This window comes from Erpetoichthys calabaricus, chromosome 2, assembly GCF_900747795.2.
Source record: "Erpetoichthys calabaricus chromosome 2, fErpCal1.3, whole genome shotgun sequence".
Lineage (NCBI taxonomy): Eukaryota > Metazoa > Chordata > Cladistia > Polypteriformes > Polypteridae > Erpetoichthys > Erpetoichthys calabaricus.
The window spans coordinates 292,590,352-292,608,311 of record NC_041395.2 but is presented as its reverse complement, the minus strand read 5'-3'; the positions used below and the strand labels follow the sequence as shown (position 1 = coordinate 292,608,311).

General features: G+C 37.1%; 1 protein-coding gene across 1 annotated transcript in view; it reads left to right on the top strand.

Annotated features, from left to right (window-relative positions):
- The first annotated feature begins 11,283 nt into the window (after positions 1-11,283).
- The window catches only part of atrnl1b (attractin-like 1b), a 1,074,694-nt gene continuing 1,068,017 nt past the window's right edge, over positions 11,284-17,960 (top strand). The window contains exon 1 of the mRNA XM_028795765.2: positions 11,284-12,563. Coding sequence (XP_028651598.1) covers positions 12,313-12,563 — 251 coding nt within the window. The 5' untranslated portion in view covers positions 11,284-12,312. The remainder of the gene's footprint in view (positions 12,564-17,960) is intronic.

Here is a 17,960-nt window from a genome sequence, read left to right as displayed (position 1 = left end):
GCTACCCTTGATGATTGCAGTGGTGCACTTATCTAAGCCAAACACCATTCTGATGTCACCAATGCTTTGATGGATAACATTTGATGATGATGATGATGATGATGATTATATATGCTTGATGGACAAAATGATTTGTTTTGTTATCTTTTTTCCATGGTAAATAAAAAGGTTTGACAAATGTTTGTGTCCAAGAAGATTACTAGTTTGCTATTTTAGAAAAAGGCTCTTGAATACTTATTCGGTCATCTATTTTCTGTTTTATAGTAGTTTAGCAGGTTTATGTACAACTTTTTTTCACTTTGATATTGTAGTTTTAATGCAAAAACTAATAATTATTAGGTTTATTAGGTTTGCATACTGTAATATAGCACAAAATGACGACTCAAGTGGAGGGGCATATACTTGATCATATTTTGATCTTAACACAGGCAAGGAAAACAATCAATGTTTTTCACTTGACAAAGTGTCTTTAGTTGTACACAAAGCACATTGCAAATTAATTCTGATTATAGCACATAATCTCAGGAAGCACGTTACAGCAGTTTATTCTATAATTTAAAATTGACAGTTACTTAATTTTAAGTACTAAACATTGCATGAGAGTAGCACTGTGCCCACTAAGATAAGAGGGTCATTCCTATCACTTGCCAAACACTGGTGGGATTCAAAGCACCAGCCAGCCTTTTTGGTGACCCCATTAGAGCACTCACTCAAACTCTCACAGCATGGAGGATGCATTCATGGGTATATGATCACTGAATATAACAATGTATAACTAGCAGATGCATGAATAATTTACAGTAATAGAATTTTGCTAATAAGCATTCCATTCTGAAATGTTAAAATTTATATTAACTAAGGTATCATTCAATATTAATTTGCAGTATGATTCTGTTATAATAGAATATATTATATCATGCATTAGAAATCACATTTCAGGTTTTATAGTTAAAGCAGTGGAAAAAACAATAAAATTCATCCATCCATTTTCTGAAGCAGTTAATTCCATTTCAAGTGGTACTCCATTGCAAGGCACATTCATGCACTCGTCCACAGCCACTCATACCAGGGCCAATTTACAGCTGCTAATTAACCTAAGAAGCAGGTCTGTGAAAAACGGGAGTATGCATAGAAAAACCCTCACTAACACAAGGGGAGAGGGAAACTGAAACAGTTACCAGACTAGGATTTGAACCCAAGTCCTTCTAACCACTTCACCAATAAGCCACCTTTAAATATATGTTTTGTATATATAATTCTTCAAATAAAAAAAATCCAATAGAAAATAAAAGACCTGTACCAGTAATGAGCACTTCAGGAGTATTCTTCTTCCTTCTCTGGTGGTCTCAAAATCTTTGGTCTATGCAAACAATTCCCACAGATTATGATCAGTGTTGAACTTTTTTCAAAGTTTTGCAAAAAAGATCCTTTGTCTGGTGAGCAGGATCAAGAGAAAAACTCATGGTTAGGTCATAAATCATTTATTTGTTTCAGAAAGTCTCTAGCAGTGGCTACCACCTGCAATGGCAGACCCTTTCACAGAGGAATCTGCATAAATAGATGCTCTTCTCAAAAAACTGTACCTATGTACCACACAGAAGAAAGGAGTTTCAGTTGTCCTTTTTTTGCCTCATGAATCTTTGTGAGCTTGGTGAACTTATTTCTGCCAAACCCATTACTTTAAATTACTTCTGGGCATTTAGCACAAGAAATAAGACACAGGAGATCGAAGACAGGGTACATCCTGCAATCTTCAAATCTTGCTGATCTGTGGCCAGTTTAAACTGATAAGCAGAAACTGATAAATGCACGATGTGCTTGATTAACTGAAAATCTGAAGCTGCTGTACAGTAAAACACCTAGCAGTAGGGAAACCTGTGCCTGCTATATAATACAGAAACTCTGAATACACAGTTACCGTACATTTATGGAATCTTCTTTCAATTCAGTTACAGTACTCTGTTACATAAACTGACAAACCATTAATTAGCAGGACAAATTTAACATCCTTTCAATTGTCACGTTGTGTTGCCTGTTGATGGTATTTCATTTTCAGCATTCCATGTTCTATTTTATTGCTGCTTCCTATTGCTCATTAATCATTTTTTTGTTGATGGATGGGGAAAACACATGGCCTTTGCTCTTAAAACCAAACATCACAATAATACGTTTACATGGAATCATACATATAAATATTGAAGTGGTACTTTACTTCAAATCAAAATACAATGCATATTACAAATGTATAAAAACAAATGCCAAGCAAATGCCTAAACAAACATATTTGGCCAGAAGAGTGGAGCAAGTCCTTGTGGGTTTGTCCATTAGGGCCCTATTTGAAAACATGTGATAGAGCATGACAAAGCTTTTATGACCATTTGCTGTTTTCTTTTCAAAGTCTTCATGTTACTAATTCAAACTAAGTGACTCAGCATATTTAGGGCAAAAATAAAATGATTTTTATTTGTGCCAGCTGAGTCATGGCAATATTTATACAGTTGAATGAACAGTGCGCATCCCATCAACCCAAGCTCTAATTGTTAATGTGCATCATGATATTATTCATTACAAAATTCTAAAAACATAATACAAGGGTCATCACATACCTACTGGTCCATTTGTATAAGACTGACAAAGGTTAATAACCCTCATTCCATCTCTGATTTACTATCATCAGCTTCTACTGATAACAATGATTATGTTGTCAGGTGTTTGCAGGTTGGGAATATTATTCCAAACAAAAAATAACCGACGCTGCTTCTCATTTTTTATAATGTTAATTTTTTTCAAAAATAACCAATGTATGTAAACATTTGTGTATAATTACTAAATTTAAAAGATTGCCGATTGAGAATTCACCACATAAGGTAAAGTCCAGATGTAGCCATAATCTGGCTTGCATGATATCTGAGACACTGGGTAAACAGAAAAAGCGGATTTTCCCTTAACTAACATCTGCTTTTCACTTAGCCATGCCTCATAATACTCCATGCTGCACACAACAAGGCAGCTTGGCAACAAGCCGCTCCCACAAATCCACTCTATCTCCCTTTTTTGCATTTAAACTAAGTTATCTGAAGTGCCTCCACATATTAAGGTGCAAATTCCACCATAGTCACCTTGTCCTTGTGTTTAGACTTTCCTTTCTGCAATTCTCTTCTCTTCTAGAGACAACATATACAGTATAGTAGTTAATAAATGGCCATGCCTTTGACATCTACTTGTGGTCTTCTGAAAAGGGGCATTTGTTTGTCAAAAACTGAAAGGCACTACATCTTGTGCAAATTTTGTCTTCAACAAAGGAGAGGAGCCTTTTACTCTGGCAACTCTATTCATGTAAGAATGCAGTTTTGCTTCATTTCAGAGAATTTCCTAATCAGTGCAATCTCTTCTATATAACCAGGTATTTATTCGATTTCATTTTAGTAATTGCTACACACAAAAGAAATATTTTTGTTCATATAAAAGCACATTATGGTACGCAGTCCATTAATATAACAAGTACAGAAGCCTATCTAAGGAAGGAGTACTTCATTTGCACTTGTATTTCCATACAATACATGTCTAGATTTAGCAACAATACATGCAAGCCAGGCAGCAACTCTATACAAGACACCATGTACCCAATTAGAGTGCACACATACTTGCATCCTCTCACTAGAACATTATACATTTGATGACCTTCCTGTCATTATTAACTCCAAAATCATGCTTTGATCTCATGATTCATATTCTATTTGTTATTTTTCCCATTCTTGCCTTCTGTATTAATGACATTACTGTTAGTAATTTTGGATCTTGGTTGATTTGGGTGTGCGTAGTCTTGGCAGCCATTTTATTTATGAGTGATCTGTATGCTCAATCCTTGAATGAATTTTGTTTCAAGGTGGGAATCATCCCTGGACAGGCTGGTGACCCATCGTAGGGCTTGCCCATTCACATACCTACAGTCAAACCTAGCATGCAGTTTATAGCTGCCAATTAACATACCACTCACATCCTTTCAAATATGGAAGGAAAACCAGAGACACTGCACGGAAATCCATGCAGTTATTGGGAGAATGCTCATCTTATACAGACAGCAACCTGGTTGGAGCAGCAACTAAGCAGCTATGGTCCTTTGAAAGGCAGCTGGTAATCCCTGTGCCATCTCTAAAAGCTATGGTTTACATCCACAATCAACATATGTGAATTAAAAAATAGATTATAATAGCAACAAATACATTTAATTAAAGTTATTATTTTAAAACCAATTGAATAAATATGTACTGTACATACCTACATAAGAATACAAACAAAGCAGGTGTCATGAAAAAGTATTTGTCCCTTACTGATATTCTCTGTTGCTGCAGTGTGTTGATACTGAATGTTTCCAAGTCTTCAGCCAAAATTTAATATTAAATTAAAGTCTCAAGTGAGAACAAATAACACATTCTATTTACTTACGTCATTTATTGAATTAACAGAGTCATCCAATATCAACTGGCAATGTATGAAAAAGCAATTTCCTCTTACACTGACTGTAACCAAATGTATAACTCTGTTTCAGTTTTTCACATCGCTGTGAAGGAATTTTAGCTCACTCTTTCTGCTGGAATGGCTTTAATTTTGTAACACTGGTAAATTTTCAAACTTGGGCTGCTCATTGCAGGTCCTGCCACAGCATCTCTATTTTGGGTTTATGTCTGGACTTTTAGATTAGATTAGATTAGTTCAAAAATTTAATTTTACTTATCTATAGCCATTTGTATACAGGCTTACTTTGTATCATTGTCTTCCTACATGACCCAGCTACAGTTCAGCTTGAGCTATTGGATGACTAACCAGACGTTTCTGGTGCCGATCAGAATTCAAGGTTCCTTCAGTTAGAACCATTCATCCAGACCCTGAGGCAGTAAAGCATTCCCTTAGCATCAATGACTAATAGAATCATGTTCTGATGCAGGACTTAACGTGACCTATATTAGATAGATAGATAGATAGATAGATAGATAGATAGATAGATAGATAGATAGATAGATAGATAGATAGATAGATAGATAGATAGATAGATAGATAGATAGATAGATAGATAGATAGATAGATAGATACTTTATTAATCCCAATGGGAAATTCACATTCTCCAGCAGCAGCATACTGATACAATAAATAATATTAAATTAAAGAATGATAATAATGCAGGTGAAAAACAGACAATAACTTTGTATAATGTTAAATGTTAACGTTTACCCCCCCCGGGTGGAATTGAAGAGTCGCATAGTTTGGGGGAGGAACGATCTCCTCAATCTGTCAGTGGAGCAGGACAGTGACAGCAGTCTGTCGCTGAAGCTGCTCTTCTGTCTGGAGATGACACTGTTTAGTGGATGCAGTGGATTCTCCATAATTGATAGGAGCCTGCTGAGCGCCCTTCGCTCTGCCACAGATTTATTATACAAACAGTATGACTTTTGTCTTATTTGCCAATAGAATATCCATCCATCCATCCATTTTCCAACCCACTGAATCCAAACACAGGGTCACGGGGGTCTGCTGGAGCCAATCCCAGCCAACACAGGGCACAAGGCAGGAACCAATCCCGGGCAGGGTGCCAACCCACCACAGGACACACACAAACACACACACACTAGGGACAATTTAGAATTGCCAATCCACCTACCCTTCATGTCTTTGGACTGTGGGAGGAAACCGGAGCGCCTGGAGGAAACCCACGCAGACATGGGGAGAACATGCAAACTCCACGCAGGGAGGACCCGGGAAGCGAACCCCGGTCTCCTAACTGCGAGGCAGCAGCGCTACCACTGCGCCACCGTGCCGCCCCAATAGAATATTCACCCAGAATACATGAGAATCCCCCAGGTGCTTTCTGACAAGAAATAGATGAACACTTATGGTTTTCTTGGCTGGCAGTGGTTATTGCCTTGCTACTTTTCCCACTAAGTTAAGTTTTGCTGTGTCTTTCTGATTGTGAAGTCATGAACACTGAGCTTTGCTGAACCAACAAAAAAGCCATACATTCTTTGAAAGATTTTTAGAATCATCTGTGACTTTCTGGATGATTTTAACACCATTCTATTTAGAATAATTTTAGTAGGTCAGCTACCATCATTGCTGTTCCAAGTGTTCTTCATTTAGGGGTTATGGCTCTCACTGTGGGTCAGTGGAGTCGTTGGGACTAGGAAATTGCTTTGTAGCCCTTTCTGGACTGCTAAATATCAACTTTTTCTAATCTTGTCAGTCACAACATTAAACACTTGTTGAACCTTTATGATGCCAACTTGACTTTAATGGTAAGTATCAAAATAACAAAAGTTTATATCGTGCAAGGTTGGCTAAAATAAAACCTGATTGATTGTAATCACTCACTTACTGTATACCTGTAATTATACCTTTAATTGGGTTGATTTTGCAAGAATAGCTGTTACTTTATAACAAAACATGTATTTACCCAACACACTTTTAAAGAAAAAATGTATCTCAAAGTGTTATACAAGAGGCAAACAATCATATTACAATTGCAAACAGCAAAAAAATAAAAAAATAAACAAAGAAACAAATAAATAAACACAACAACTTAGACAGCACGAGTAAAGTAAAAACAGAAGAGTCTCTCAATATTGATTAAATGAATATTAACTAAGCTCAGTTTTTTATGTCTACAAAGGTTATAATGGTAAATAACAAACAGTAATGCTGCTTTTAAGAATCCTGTAACAAATGGCCTGTAACAGAGACATGCAATGCATGGTGCACTGCAAACATTATAGCAGAGGTCTATGATGATTATTTAGATTTCAGCCTGTCTTAGATGGGTAGCACAGCTATTCTACTGCTCAAAGTGATTTACAAACTAGCACAAAAATGAAATTATGATGCTCAATAAAAATAACCTTGATTGTTCTATCTTAGACAACTATATTCCAATCTCCAATTTGCCTTTTCTCAGTAAAATTCTACCAAAAATATTTTTTCAGCAGTTAAGTGATTATTTGTATAAAATTTTATTCTTAATAAGTATCAGTCAAGTTTTAGATCAAATCATAGTACTGAAACAGTTCTAGTGAAATTAGTAAATGATCTGCAAATTAATGCAGATGCAAATAAAATATCTGTACATGTACGTGTTTTCTAAACTTGAGTACAGCTGAAGCTGTGATTTAAGATTAGAAGGGGCACCTGCCAGTAGGGAATTACAATAATCTATGCCGGATGTGATAAAAGCATGGACAATTTTCTCAGCATTAGAAAAGAAGAGGAAGGAGCGAACACAGGATATGTTACGGAGGTGAAAATAAGAAAGTTTCTTAATGTGATTTATGTGGGCGGAATAAGAAAGGGAGGAATCAAAAATGACATCAAGATTCTTTGCAGTAGAGGCAGGTCTGATGAGATCACCGCCAAGATGGACTGGGAAAGAGCTCATTTTATTAAGTTGCATTTTAGTCCCAATTTGCAGGAGTTCAGATTTGTTGCAATTTAATTTTAAAGAGTTCTGCTCCATCCAGGTATTAATTTCACTGAGGCAGGTTGTGAGCTGAGAGAGCTCTGATGAAGTTGCACTTTTAACATTGAAATAGAGTTAAGTATCGTCTGCATAAAAATTATAACCCAGTCCAAAGATACGAATAAAATGGCCAAGGGGAAGCATATAAATACAGAAGAGAAGAGGGACGAGGACAGAGCCCTAAGGAACTCCTTGTGTGACTGGCGCTGAACTGGATCTGCTGTTGCCAAGACTAAAAAACTCTTGCCTATCAGTCAAATAGGACTTGAACCACTGGAGGGCAGTGCCAGAGATACCCAGCATGTTCTCCATTCTGGACAGTAGAATGTCATGTTTCACGGTGTCAAATGCTGCACTGAGGTCTAACAGAATTAATATGCTGGTTTGTCCAGAGTCTGCTGCCATAAGCAAATCATTGGTTACCCGTAGCAGAGCAGTTTCACAGCTGTGCTGCGCCCTGAAACCAGACTGAAAGGGTTCCATCAAATTATTAGAGGTTAAGTAATTGGTGAGTTGCGAGGCTACAACACGCTCAAGAACTTTTGACAGAAAAGGTAAGTGGGAAATAGGCCGAAAATTGTTAAGATTGTCAGCATCAAGGCCAGACTTTTTAACATTAGGGTTACAGAAGTGATTTTAAAAGTGAGCGGTATAGAGCCAGTGCCAAGGGATGAGTTTATTATTGTTGTAACAGTCGGGAGTATGGCATGAAAGCAGGATTTAAGTAGTGTGCTGGGGACGGGGTCCAGTACACAAGTAGTCGGCTTCATCTTACAAAGCAGGTTATTAACAAACACAGATGTGACTGGTGAGAACTTAAAGAAGGAGCTGGATGGAGTGAGAAAACAGGGAGAGATATAAACAGATGATGTTTAGATGAATTATTTAGATCTTTAATTTTGTTATGGAAAAAGTGGAGGAATTCCTCACAGACTTCAGTAGAAGAGGTAGTTGGGCCAGATGCGTGTTCGAGTAGGTTATTAACTACGGAAAACAAAACCCTTGGATTATCGTGGCCACTTTCTATTATTCTGCCATAATAGGTGTTCTTGGCAGCAGTTAGTGCTTCTCTGTAAGCTCATTGGTGGTCAGAGAAAGCCTGGATGTGCACAGTGAGGCCAGTCTTACGTGACATTCTCTCAAGGTGTCGGCCAGCTGCTTTCATAGATGGAAATTCTAAGTTATACCAAGGAGCTGGACACTTAAAGGAAACTTCCTTATGTTTTAAAGGAGCTGTTTTATCTAATGCTGAATGAAGGTCTGAGTTATAGTGGTCAACAAGACTATCTAGTGTTAATGGAATAGGTGCAGACAGTAAAAGATCAAAAATGGATCCAGAAAGAACAGAGGGACAGATATTTTTAAGATTTCTGTAAGAAATTTGTTGTTTACAGGTAAGAGGAGGGAGAGATAATATTACCAAGACTGCTTTCTTCCATCTAAGGAACATTGCAAGGGTGTGATCTCCTATAACATTTAAAGATGCCAAAAAATTAATACTGTACATATGTTTGAATTTAGCCGACTAGATTACTTCAATGCTCTCCAATCAAGACTACCTAAATAGGATGTAAATCAGCTACAGTTTTTTTCCAGTATGCAGCGGCAAGAATTTCAACCAAAAGGAAAAAATATGAGCATATATGCCCAATACTATTATCTTTACATTGGCTGCCAGTGTCCTTTAGAATTGATTTTTAAATACTGCTACTTGTATATAAGGCTTTAAACAATCTTGCTCCTACCTACATCTCAGAATGCCTGTTTCCTTACGTACCATCTGTAAATTCTGGTTTGCTTGTTATCCCTAGATCTGAGCATAGAAGAACTGGTGAGGCAGCTTTCTGTTTTTATGCACCTAAAATTTGGAAAAATTTACCAATAGAAATATACAAAGCTAAATCTGTGGAACATTTAAAAAAACTTCTTAAATCCCTTTTTCAAATCTGGCTTTCCAGTAATTATATCATAATATAGTGATCTGATTATGAATTTAGCTACTTGATGCATTAATATGAGTACTCTATTCCACATTCACCTGGGGTACTGGAGGAAATGAGGAGGACTTGGAAACCTTATTATCAACTGTGCAAACTGTATCAACTCACATGTGATGAAGACCATGGAGTGGCTGCTGCTTCACCACCTGAGGCCACAGGTCCACCACGCCCTCGATCCTCTGCAGTTCGCATACCAGGAGAAGGTGGGAGCGGTGGATGCCATCATCTATATGCTACACCGATACCTCTCCCACTTGGACGCCTCACGCCTGGACAAACTGGTGAGGAAGGCAGGCTCTATTGTAGGCACGGAGCTGGAAAGTTTGACATATGTGGAAGAGCGACGGGCACTGAGCAGGCTTTTGTCAATCATGGAGGATGCACTGCATCCACTGAACAGTATCATCTCCAGGCAGAGGAGCAGCTTCAGCAACAGACTGCTGTCACTATCCTGCTCCACTGACAGACTGAGGAGATCGTTCCTCCCCCACACTATGCGACTCTTCAATTCCACTCGGGGTGTGGGGGGTTAAACGTTAACATTATACAAAGTTACTGTCCGTTATACCTGCATTTTTATCACTCTTTAATTTAATATTGTTTTTTATCAGTATGCTGCTGCTGGAGTATGTCAGTTCCCCTTGGGGATTAATAAAGTATCTATCTATCTATCTATCTATCTATCTATCTATCTATCTATCTATCTATCTATCTATCTATCTATCTATCTATCTATCTATCTATCTATCTATCTATCTATCTATCTATCTATCTATCCCCAGTGGAAGGTGGGCGACTGGCTGGCCTAGGTCATTCTGACTTTCATCATACAGAAACCAATTACCATCAGACCTAACTATTTGATTTGTTCGTTTCTGTCTTCCAACTGTGACCCTCCAGAGGTTTGTTTTTCTCCATAGGCTCATCTTAGGAGTTTTTTGTTTTCCTCTTCTCCGTGTCAGCTGGTCAAACAATCACATTCAGGAATCAAGAACGTTATCTACATCCTAAATCAACAGAAACTGCTAAGGACTATTTTATTTGCGTATCTTTTCATTAACTTTAATAACATCAAACTGTTTCTACTCAATGGGTTGCCATGTACATATGCCTAGGTAAAATGTAGATATATACTGTATACATTTATTTATATATATATTAATTAGATCTGGTTGTTCTACTGCGGTGGGCTGGCACCCTGCCCGGGATTGGTTCCTGCCTTGTGCCCTGTGTTGGCTGGGATTGGCTCCGGCAGACCCCCGTGACCCTGTGTTTGGATTCAGCGGGTTGGACAATGCATGGATGGATGGATGGATGGTTGTTCTATTGTCAGCCTTAATGTATAAATATTTTAATCAGAAAACCTTTTTCTGATAAGAGCGAAGGTTTGTTTTGCACTTACGTGGTTACATTTTGATTAATAATGCCTGGTTGAATTTCTATTTAGTATACAAACATTTATTTGAAATGATCATAGTATTAATTGATGATAATAATACAAGTAAATGTGGTATATGTTTTTGTTGATAATTCTGTGGAAAAACTTTGGGTTGCATGTAAATATATGATAAGGTGCTATATTAATAAAGTTATTTTTATTACTACAGCTAATCCGTAAATTATGACATGTATAGGAAATGCGGTGTAGTTTATTATTTCTTGTACTATCTATACAGGCTCATACTTGACTTAGCGAGGTTGGAGACGGGATCTCGAGCCAGTCTGTCTCTTTAAGGCCGGGTTGAGGTGTGCGCATGCCCAGTTCTTTGTGTTGGAGTTCGCCTGATCCAAGAACAGCGGTGAAGGCAGGAGAGCGGTGGGAGCAGGGGGCTGACTGTTTTGCGGAATATAAGGCACATTTCCTCTCCTAAACGTGGACAGAGAAAATGCCAAGTGGATTGTTTTATCGGTTTTTTTTTTGACAGAAATGGACAGCACGTATAGCTGTGATTGCTGAGGGTAATGTGATTTCGACCAGCGGACTCGCTCCTTGCGGCATCCTTGTGCGCGCTAAGCAGCGCTACATCCGTATTACTGAGCAGCGCAGCCTGGCGTTGCTGGGAATTTCAGTCGCGTTGCTCAAAGGGGACGTTTAACCTTTAGCCGCTTAATTTAGGTAAGGGAAGCGGCCATGGCTGGCATGAGACGGGCTATGCATAGACTCGCACTCTCGTTTATTGTTACGGAATTTATTTATTAAAATATTTGCGCTTTAAAAATGGCTGCTGGACAGAGCTTAGTAGAACGGGTTTATTAATTGTGTTAAATTTAAGTACTTTATTATTATTTTTGATTGGAAAGAAAAAGGCATAAAATGAGCTTTATAATTAAATTCTGTCTCTTTTAATGACGTCGGAATAATTTGCTGTGCAATTGTTTTTGTAGAGCGTGTGCGCGCGTGTCTTGTGGCTTTTTTGTTTGTTTAATATATGTATATATTTTAAAATTTTCGAAAGAGGAAAGCTTGTCAGCGGGAGGTACCTTTGTCTCAACATTCTTTTTCATGACTCTCGATCTATGGGTTATATATTGAGCCCTTGGAAAATTTACATTCTCATCTACTTCGTTCCTTCAAAGTTGAATTTTACCGCTGAAATGCGTTCCTTTGTTTGTCTCTTTTCAAAAAAAGAGAAACATGTGGACTCTGAGTTACTACATCATGTACTCTCGTACAATGGAATCTAATATATTTTAGATACTATTCTTCGCAAGGATTAATCTGGGGAGCCTTTTTTTCCTCGAGTAAAGGATTCAACAGTGACACCTTTCATTGTGTCAGTTAACCCCCTCCCCTACAATAAAATAAATAAAATGGATGCACCGAAGAATCTCCAAAAAGGACTTCTACTTTTCACATGCCACGGATACTCACTTTCCGGATGGGTCCTCATCAACAGATATTTAATGGTTTATATTTTATTCTACCTGGTGCTCTACGCCGAAGCTTCCCATTCCAAGCCCTGTGACAAGAATTGCTACTCTGGAAGATGTTTTAACGGGACGTGTCTCTGTGACCAGGGATGGGTTGGAGATCAGTGCCAGCACTGCCAGGGCAGATTTAAGTAAGTACATACATGTTACTTTGCTGAAAGGTCCGCCGTTTGTGTGCTAGCGCCGAGCAGGGGGACGTGGAGAGTCGAATCTAAAGCCTGACTGAAGCTCCCCCTGGGATCGTGCGTGAATCAGTGCGCACCCATTGTAGGCCGTGTGTTACGCGTTTTTATGAATGTGTGATGCACCCTCTCGCTATCCTCTTGCTTTAAAATATGGTAACAGTAAACCGGGAATAAGGAAATTGTTGCTGGGCTGATGTGTATAATTGTGAATGTTGGTTTCAGTATTCAGTAGCTCCGTCAAACGTAACTCCCTCTTAAAAACCCTATCGTCATATCCTGAAACTCTTCTCAGTTTTAGAGGATTCCCCTTCGCCTAGGGAAGAGGTGGAAAAGTTTTAGCAATCGCAGTCCAGCTGAACGCTGGCTTCCTCCCTGTGTTCAGCTTCGAGACGTGGACGAGGCGAGTGGGGATAATCCGGACACGGTCCTTTTCGATTTAGAAGGGAAGCGCACTTTACGTCACTTTTAGTGGCATATTTTGGCATCTCTCACTTCGGGGAAAAACATAAGCCTTTGGAGAATGAATATAGATGTGTTTTTGCTTGCAGATGGTAAAAAGTCTATTAGACCCTATTGCAAAACTCAGAAGTCATTGAGTACGTTTTGCTGGCACCCGACCTTACAGCATGAACCGCTTTGTTTACTAAGTGCTGCTACTTTTTAACACGTGATGAAAAGCCGCTGGAAAATTGTAGTATGCGGTGATCGATGATAAAAGGGAGACGATTGCCCTAAGATTGATCAATCAGTCCTTCATTTTCCACCTGCTGATTTAGGCTTGGGGACACGAATCAATCAGCCATCATTTTATGTTACACATTTCGTAATGAGCATAGTGTGAGTGCACTTCCTAAAGCAAAGGAGAATAATGCCGTTCAAATGGACTCAACCATCCCTCCATTTTCTGTTTAAACACTTTAACAGCCGTTCAGAAAATGGTCTTGGAAGGACCACCGCCCAATAACAAAGCACAACCACACTGGCACCAGGGAATCTAACAAATGTCAAAGGAAAACAATGTGAGAACGGCGAAGTTACGCAGATACCTAATAATAAATGTGTTGGTTTGTAACAGAATTGGTGATGCTGAGGCACACCATGAAATTAACAGACATTAGGAATAGAAGTTTTTTTTTTTTTTTTTAATATTTATTACTGCCTACAATTGGTAAAATGGTAAGGCAAATAGAACCAAAGTGTTTGGTGTTACAGATAAAGAATAAACATGTTTTTAATTGTGCCCTGTGGTCTGTTTTTTTGGTCCTTCTAAGATTACTTTATGCCTTAAACTGTAAGCTTGAGATATGCCCTGTCTCCTTTGTACTTTGTGGTACTTGGTTTAGAAGACTGAAAGGTAATTGTAGTTGATACCCATGACAACAGTTAAGAGTAGATATGCCAGTGAGCAGGAAAGCCATACCAACTTTTCAGTATCATTGCAGTTGTTTTAGATGTGTAGCATTTTGAAGAGTGAAGTTGCAGCATCGTTATATTTGTGGGTATTTGTTATATTGTGTGATGAACTTTTTTGTAAACTTTCTAAGAAGTACTTGAATGTAACTTATCACTTTATAGCTCTTACAGACATACTTCACACAAGGAACCAGTTGAGTGCATTGATGTAATTTAATATTTCACTTTCAGAGTAGGGTCTCTGGCCCAGCTCTGAAACCCGACTACACCAAATACCCTGTAATATTTTGCATTCTAAAGGCTCTGATGTACTCTTAACAATTTCACATGGCATGGTTCAAAACACCACCAAAGGGAAATTAGGTCTTTTTTAAAGCAGCCTCAAATGCGCAAGCTCATATTAAACTTAACAACAAATAATATTCACATATCAAGCAGTATTTTAGTGAATTCTTAAATAATTCCATAGAAATTTTATCTTTTACTTTGGATAGTTGAAGACTTTTTAAAAATGGCAACAGAAAATGAAGCCAGTTTGCTAGAAATGTATTGTATATTTGGTGTGCAGTCTGAAAGTAAACCAAAGTGATACTGTGAAGTAGATATCCTAGCTGGGGATAAGCCATGTTCAGATGAAATGAGAGGGGAAAGAATCGGTGAATGATAGAACCTGAGGAGCACCTAAAATTGTTGGGTATTTTGTTGGCAGACCTTGCCAGTTGGGCTATAGCAGAATAATTTATCTTGACTGTGTTGCAACACGTACTTTATTGGTTGCATCTAGCACACGGAGGCCATGGCCACCTTTAGCATTTAACCCTCTGAAATTTTAGTTCCTCACATTTCCCAATGCAGACTAAACTAGACAGAGATGCTGTATATGCATAGAGTGGTATAAGAATTATTACTGTATGTCTCTCTGAACAACTTGCAGTGAAGGTATGGTTGGGCTGTTGGTACATTGTAATCTGTAGTGAAAATCTTTTTTTTTTTTTTTTTTTTTTTTTTTTAAAGTGTTCCAGTAAATGCATTTAAGAGAACATTTTTAAATTTTAATCTGAAGTAAAACTCAGTTGTAATTAGAAAATGAAATGCTCAATGAGTAACGTGACCTAGGGAAATCTTGTGTTTATTTTTCTCCTTTCTAAATTTAAACTGAATATGGGAATTATTTATGCACTGTATTTACAACTACAGTAGATATATTCAGGTAAAACCAGATGATTATTCTTCAATAAGAAACAAATACGTTGTTTGATATAAACATTTCTCTGAGATTCCAAATACCAATTCTTAACATTTTTTGAAATTATTTCTGTAGGTATGAGTCCGACATCCCATGTATATATTTGTTACTCTGGGAGGGTGGCACATTATTATGATTTTTTTTTTTCTTTTTGGATATTCCTTTGTAATTTGCCTTGTGGTAGTGTTAACTGTACCCTCATTCACATGTACTGTTTGTAGCATTAACTCTTGGTTTTATAGGCTGTTTATTGTCATGGGTGCAGATAACAGTGAAATTCTCACTTGCATCTTCTAATCAACATGCAACACATCACCACTCTCCAATGCAATGATTACTAAATATAACTACCCTTACCTCACAAGTTCTAACTTCTATACCCGAAGAATCTGATAACTAATTTGTCATATCCTAGCATCCATAAATTATATATTTTGAAGCCTCATTATATTGTTATCACAGTAAAATAATTAAATTGCTTGTAAATAAAAAGAAACAAGTAACTGTAAGAAGTGTATTTTAGCCTTTGCATTCATTAAATTTAAAAAAATATCTCAGAAAGGGGTGAGTTTAATTCTAATTACTATTCACCTCTCTAAGTTCTTCTATGTTTTGGCTGTTGCCCTGAGCCTGTTTTTAACTTTGGGCATCCTGGTGAGAATTAAATTTCCAATCACTTTTCTAGGATGGTAACTGTTCACATACTGTATGTCAGTCTCAGGTTAAAATAGCACATCAGGTCTACAGTCACCTGATTTTTAACCATTGTTGTTTTGTCTAAAAAGTAAAAATATAGATTATATTGAACAGCATTGGTCAAATGCCATGTTCTCCTTTCAATACAATGCTTTATCAAAAAAATGCATTTGAGACATTTGAGTCATGTATAAATCTCTTATGACATGTTTGCATGGTTGATCAGTGAATTTTACAAGTTTGTTTACATAAAAAACTGAGAATAACAATGAATAACTGTGCATTCATCTCAAAAAATCACACTTGGATCCACCTGTGAAATTTTCATGTCAAGTTTCATATATAATATTGACTCCAGCATTTATTCAAACTTGCCTTTGACTTTGGAATTAACCAGAAATTTTGTAATAACACTTTTAACAAATGCAGTTTATATAAAACAATATAATTATAAAAGACCACAGCATTTTATTCCTGTTTTGTGCCTCTTGATATCTAATTCTTGTGTTTCCTGTTTTTATACTTTTGATTTCACTTTCTTTCCTGCGTGTACTGCTATCTTTTGCATTTCCATCTGTAACTGAATTCGATTTGAAGATAAATATTGTAAATTGTTTTGTTTAGCATTTGAGAGACAGCTCATTATTATAGACATTATGTAAAATAAAGATCGATGATAAAGCTAGTCCATAATAGTGAAATTGCAGTGCCCCTATTTAATTTGTTGCATCTCTCTCTGGCCATCATGGTCCATTATCCTTTGTAATTGTTTTTTATTATTGAAAATAGAGCAATGCAATCTTACGTGCCTCCTGATGGTTTTGATATGGGATTTTTTGGTACCATGTTATGTTTCTGTGTCTAATAGATCCAATAACATTTACTGGTGGAATTGTTTTTTTATATACAGTATGTGCAATCACACGGTAAACTATGAAATATTCTTTTTTTTCAAAATCACAAGACTAATGGAACACCTAAGATGAACTTGCTATGGCTGAAGTATTTAATATTTCATTATTTTGAGGAAATATAAATGTATTTCTACTAATACCCGTAAGTTTATTTAGTCTCCCATATAATGAAAGGTCCAACAAAATGACACCTTTTATTGGCTAACTAAAAAGATTACAATATGCAAGCTTTTGAGGCAACTCAGGCCCCTTCTTCAGGCAGGATGTAATCTCTATAGTCTCCTATAAAATGAAAATATTTAGTATATGTCATTAATACTTGACACCTAATTGTTATGTATTTATTTAATAAAAGATGACATCTTCCTGCTTTTGTTGAAAACATTCAACATCTGTACTTTAGAATATTTAGAATGTCTCTAGTCTTTAGAATATTAATTCTAAGATGTCTTGTAATCTAGAAGCTCTTTACATTGGTTGTAATGTTTCTATGTTCTCTACCATTATAAGTACCGTTGGGCTTCTCATATATTGAACATTTGATTTATGTTATTTTTCATTATGTTAATTTCTTGTGTTCTCGGCTGTTATAGAGTCCTTGATCCATGGTTGTCTGCAATGTCACTGTGTGCTGTGTCTGCAAAATAAAAGATCCTTTTAAAGCTACTCCCTATTATCTAAATAAGCCAAAACATTTTCTGTTTAAATACAGAATAAAGTGGGTCTTGTAGAAGTCAATCTTTATTAAAGACATTTTATAAGACCCTTCTCTTAGTAGTTTATTTGTAAATATATTTTTTTGAATAAGATTTAAATTGGTGTTTTCTATGAACTTTCAGACATAAAGAGAACATTTTCTAGTCGACCCTGGATTGAGAGCAGTCGCCATGGTGATGAGGATGGCAGTCAGTCTTAAGTGATTAGGCTCCTTTGGTGTTGTGCTGGATTGATGCTCCAAGTAGTAAATATGCTGATCACTCTGCACTACAGACCTCTTCAGGTGCGAGGGCCTATGGCACTCCTCAGTCTTCGCCATCCATTATTGTATTTTCTTTGGCAGCTTTTCTATCATGT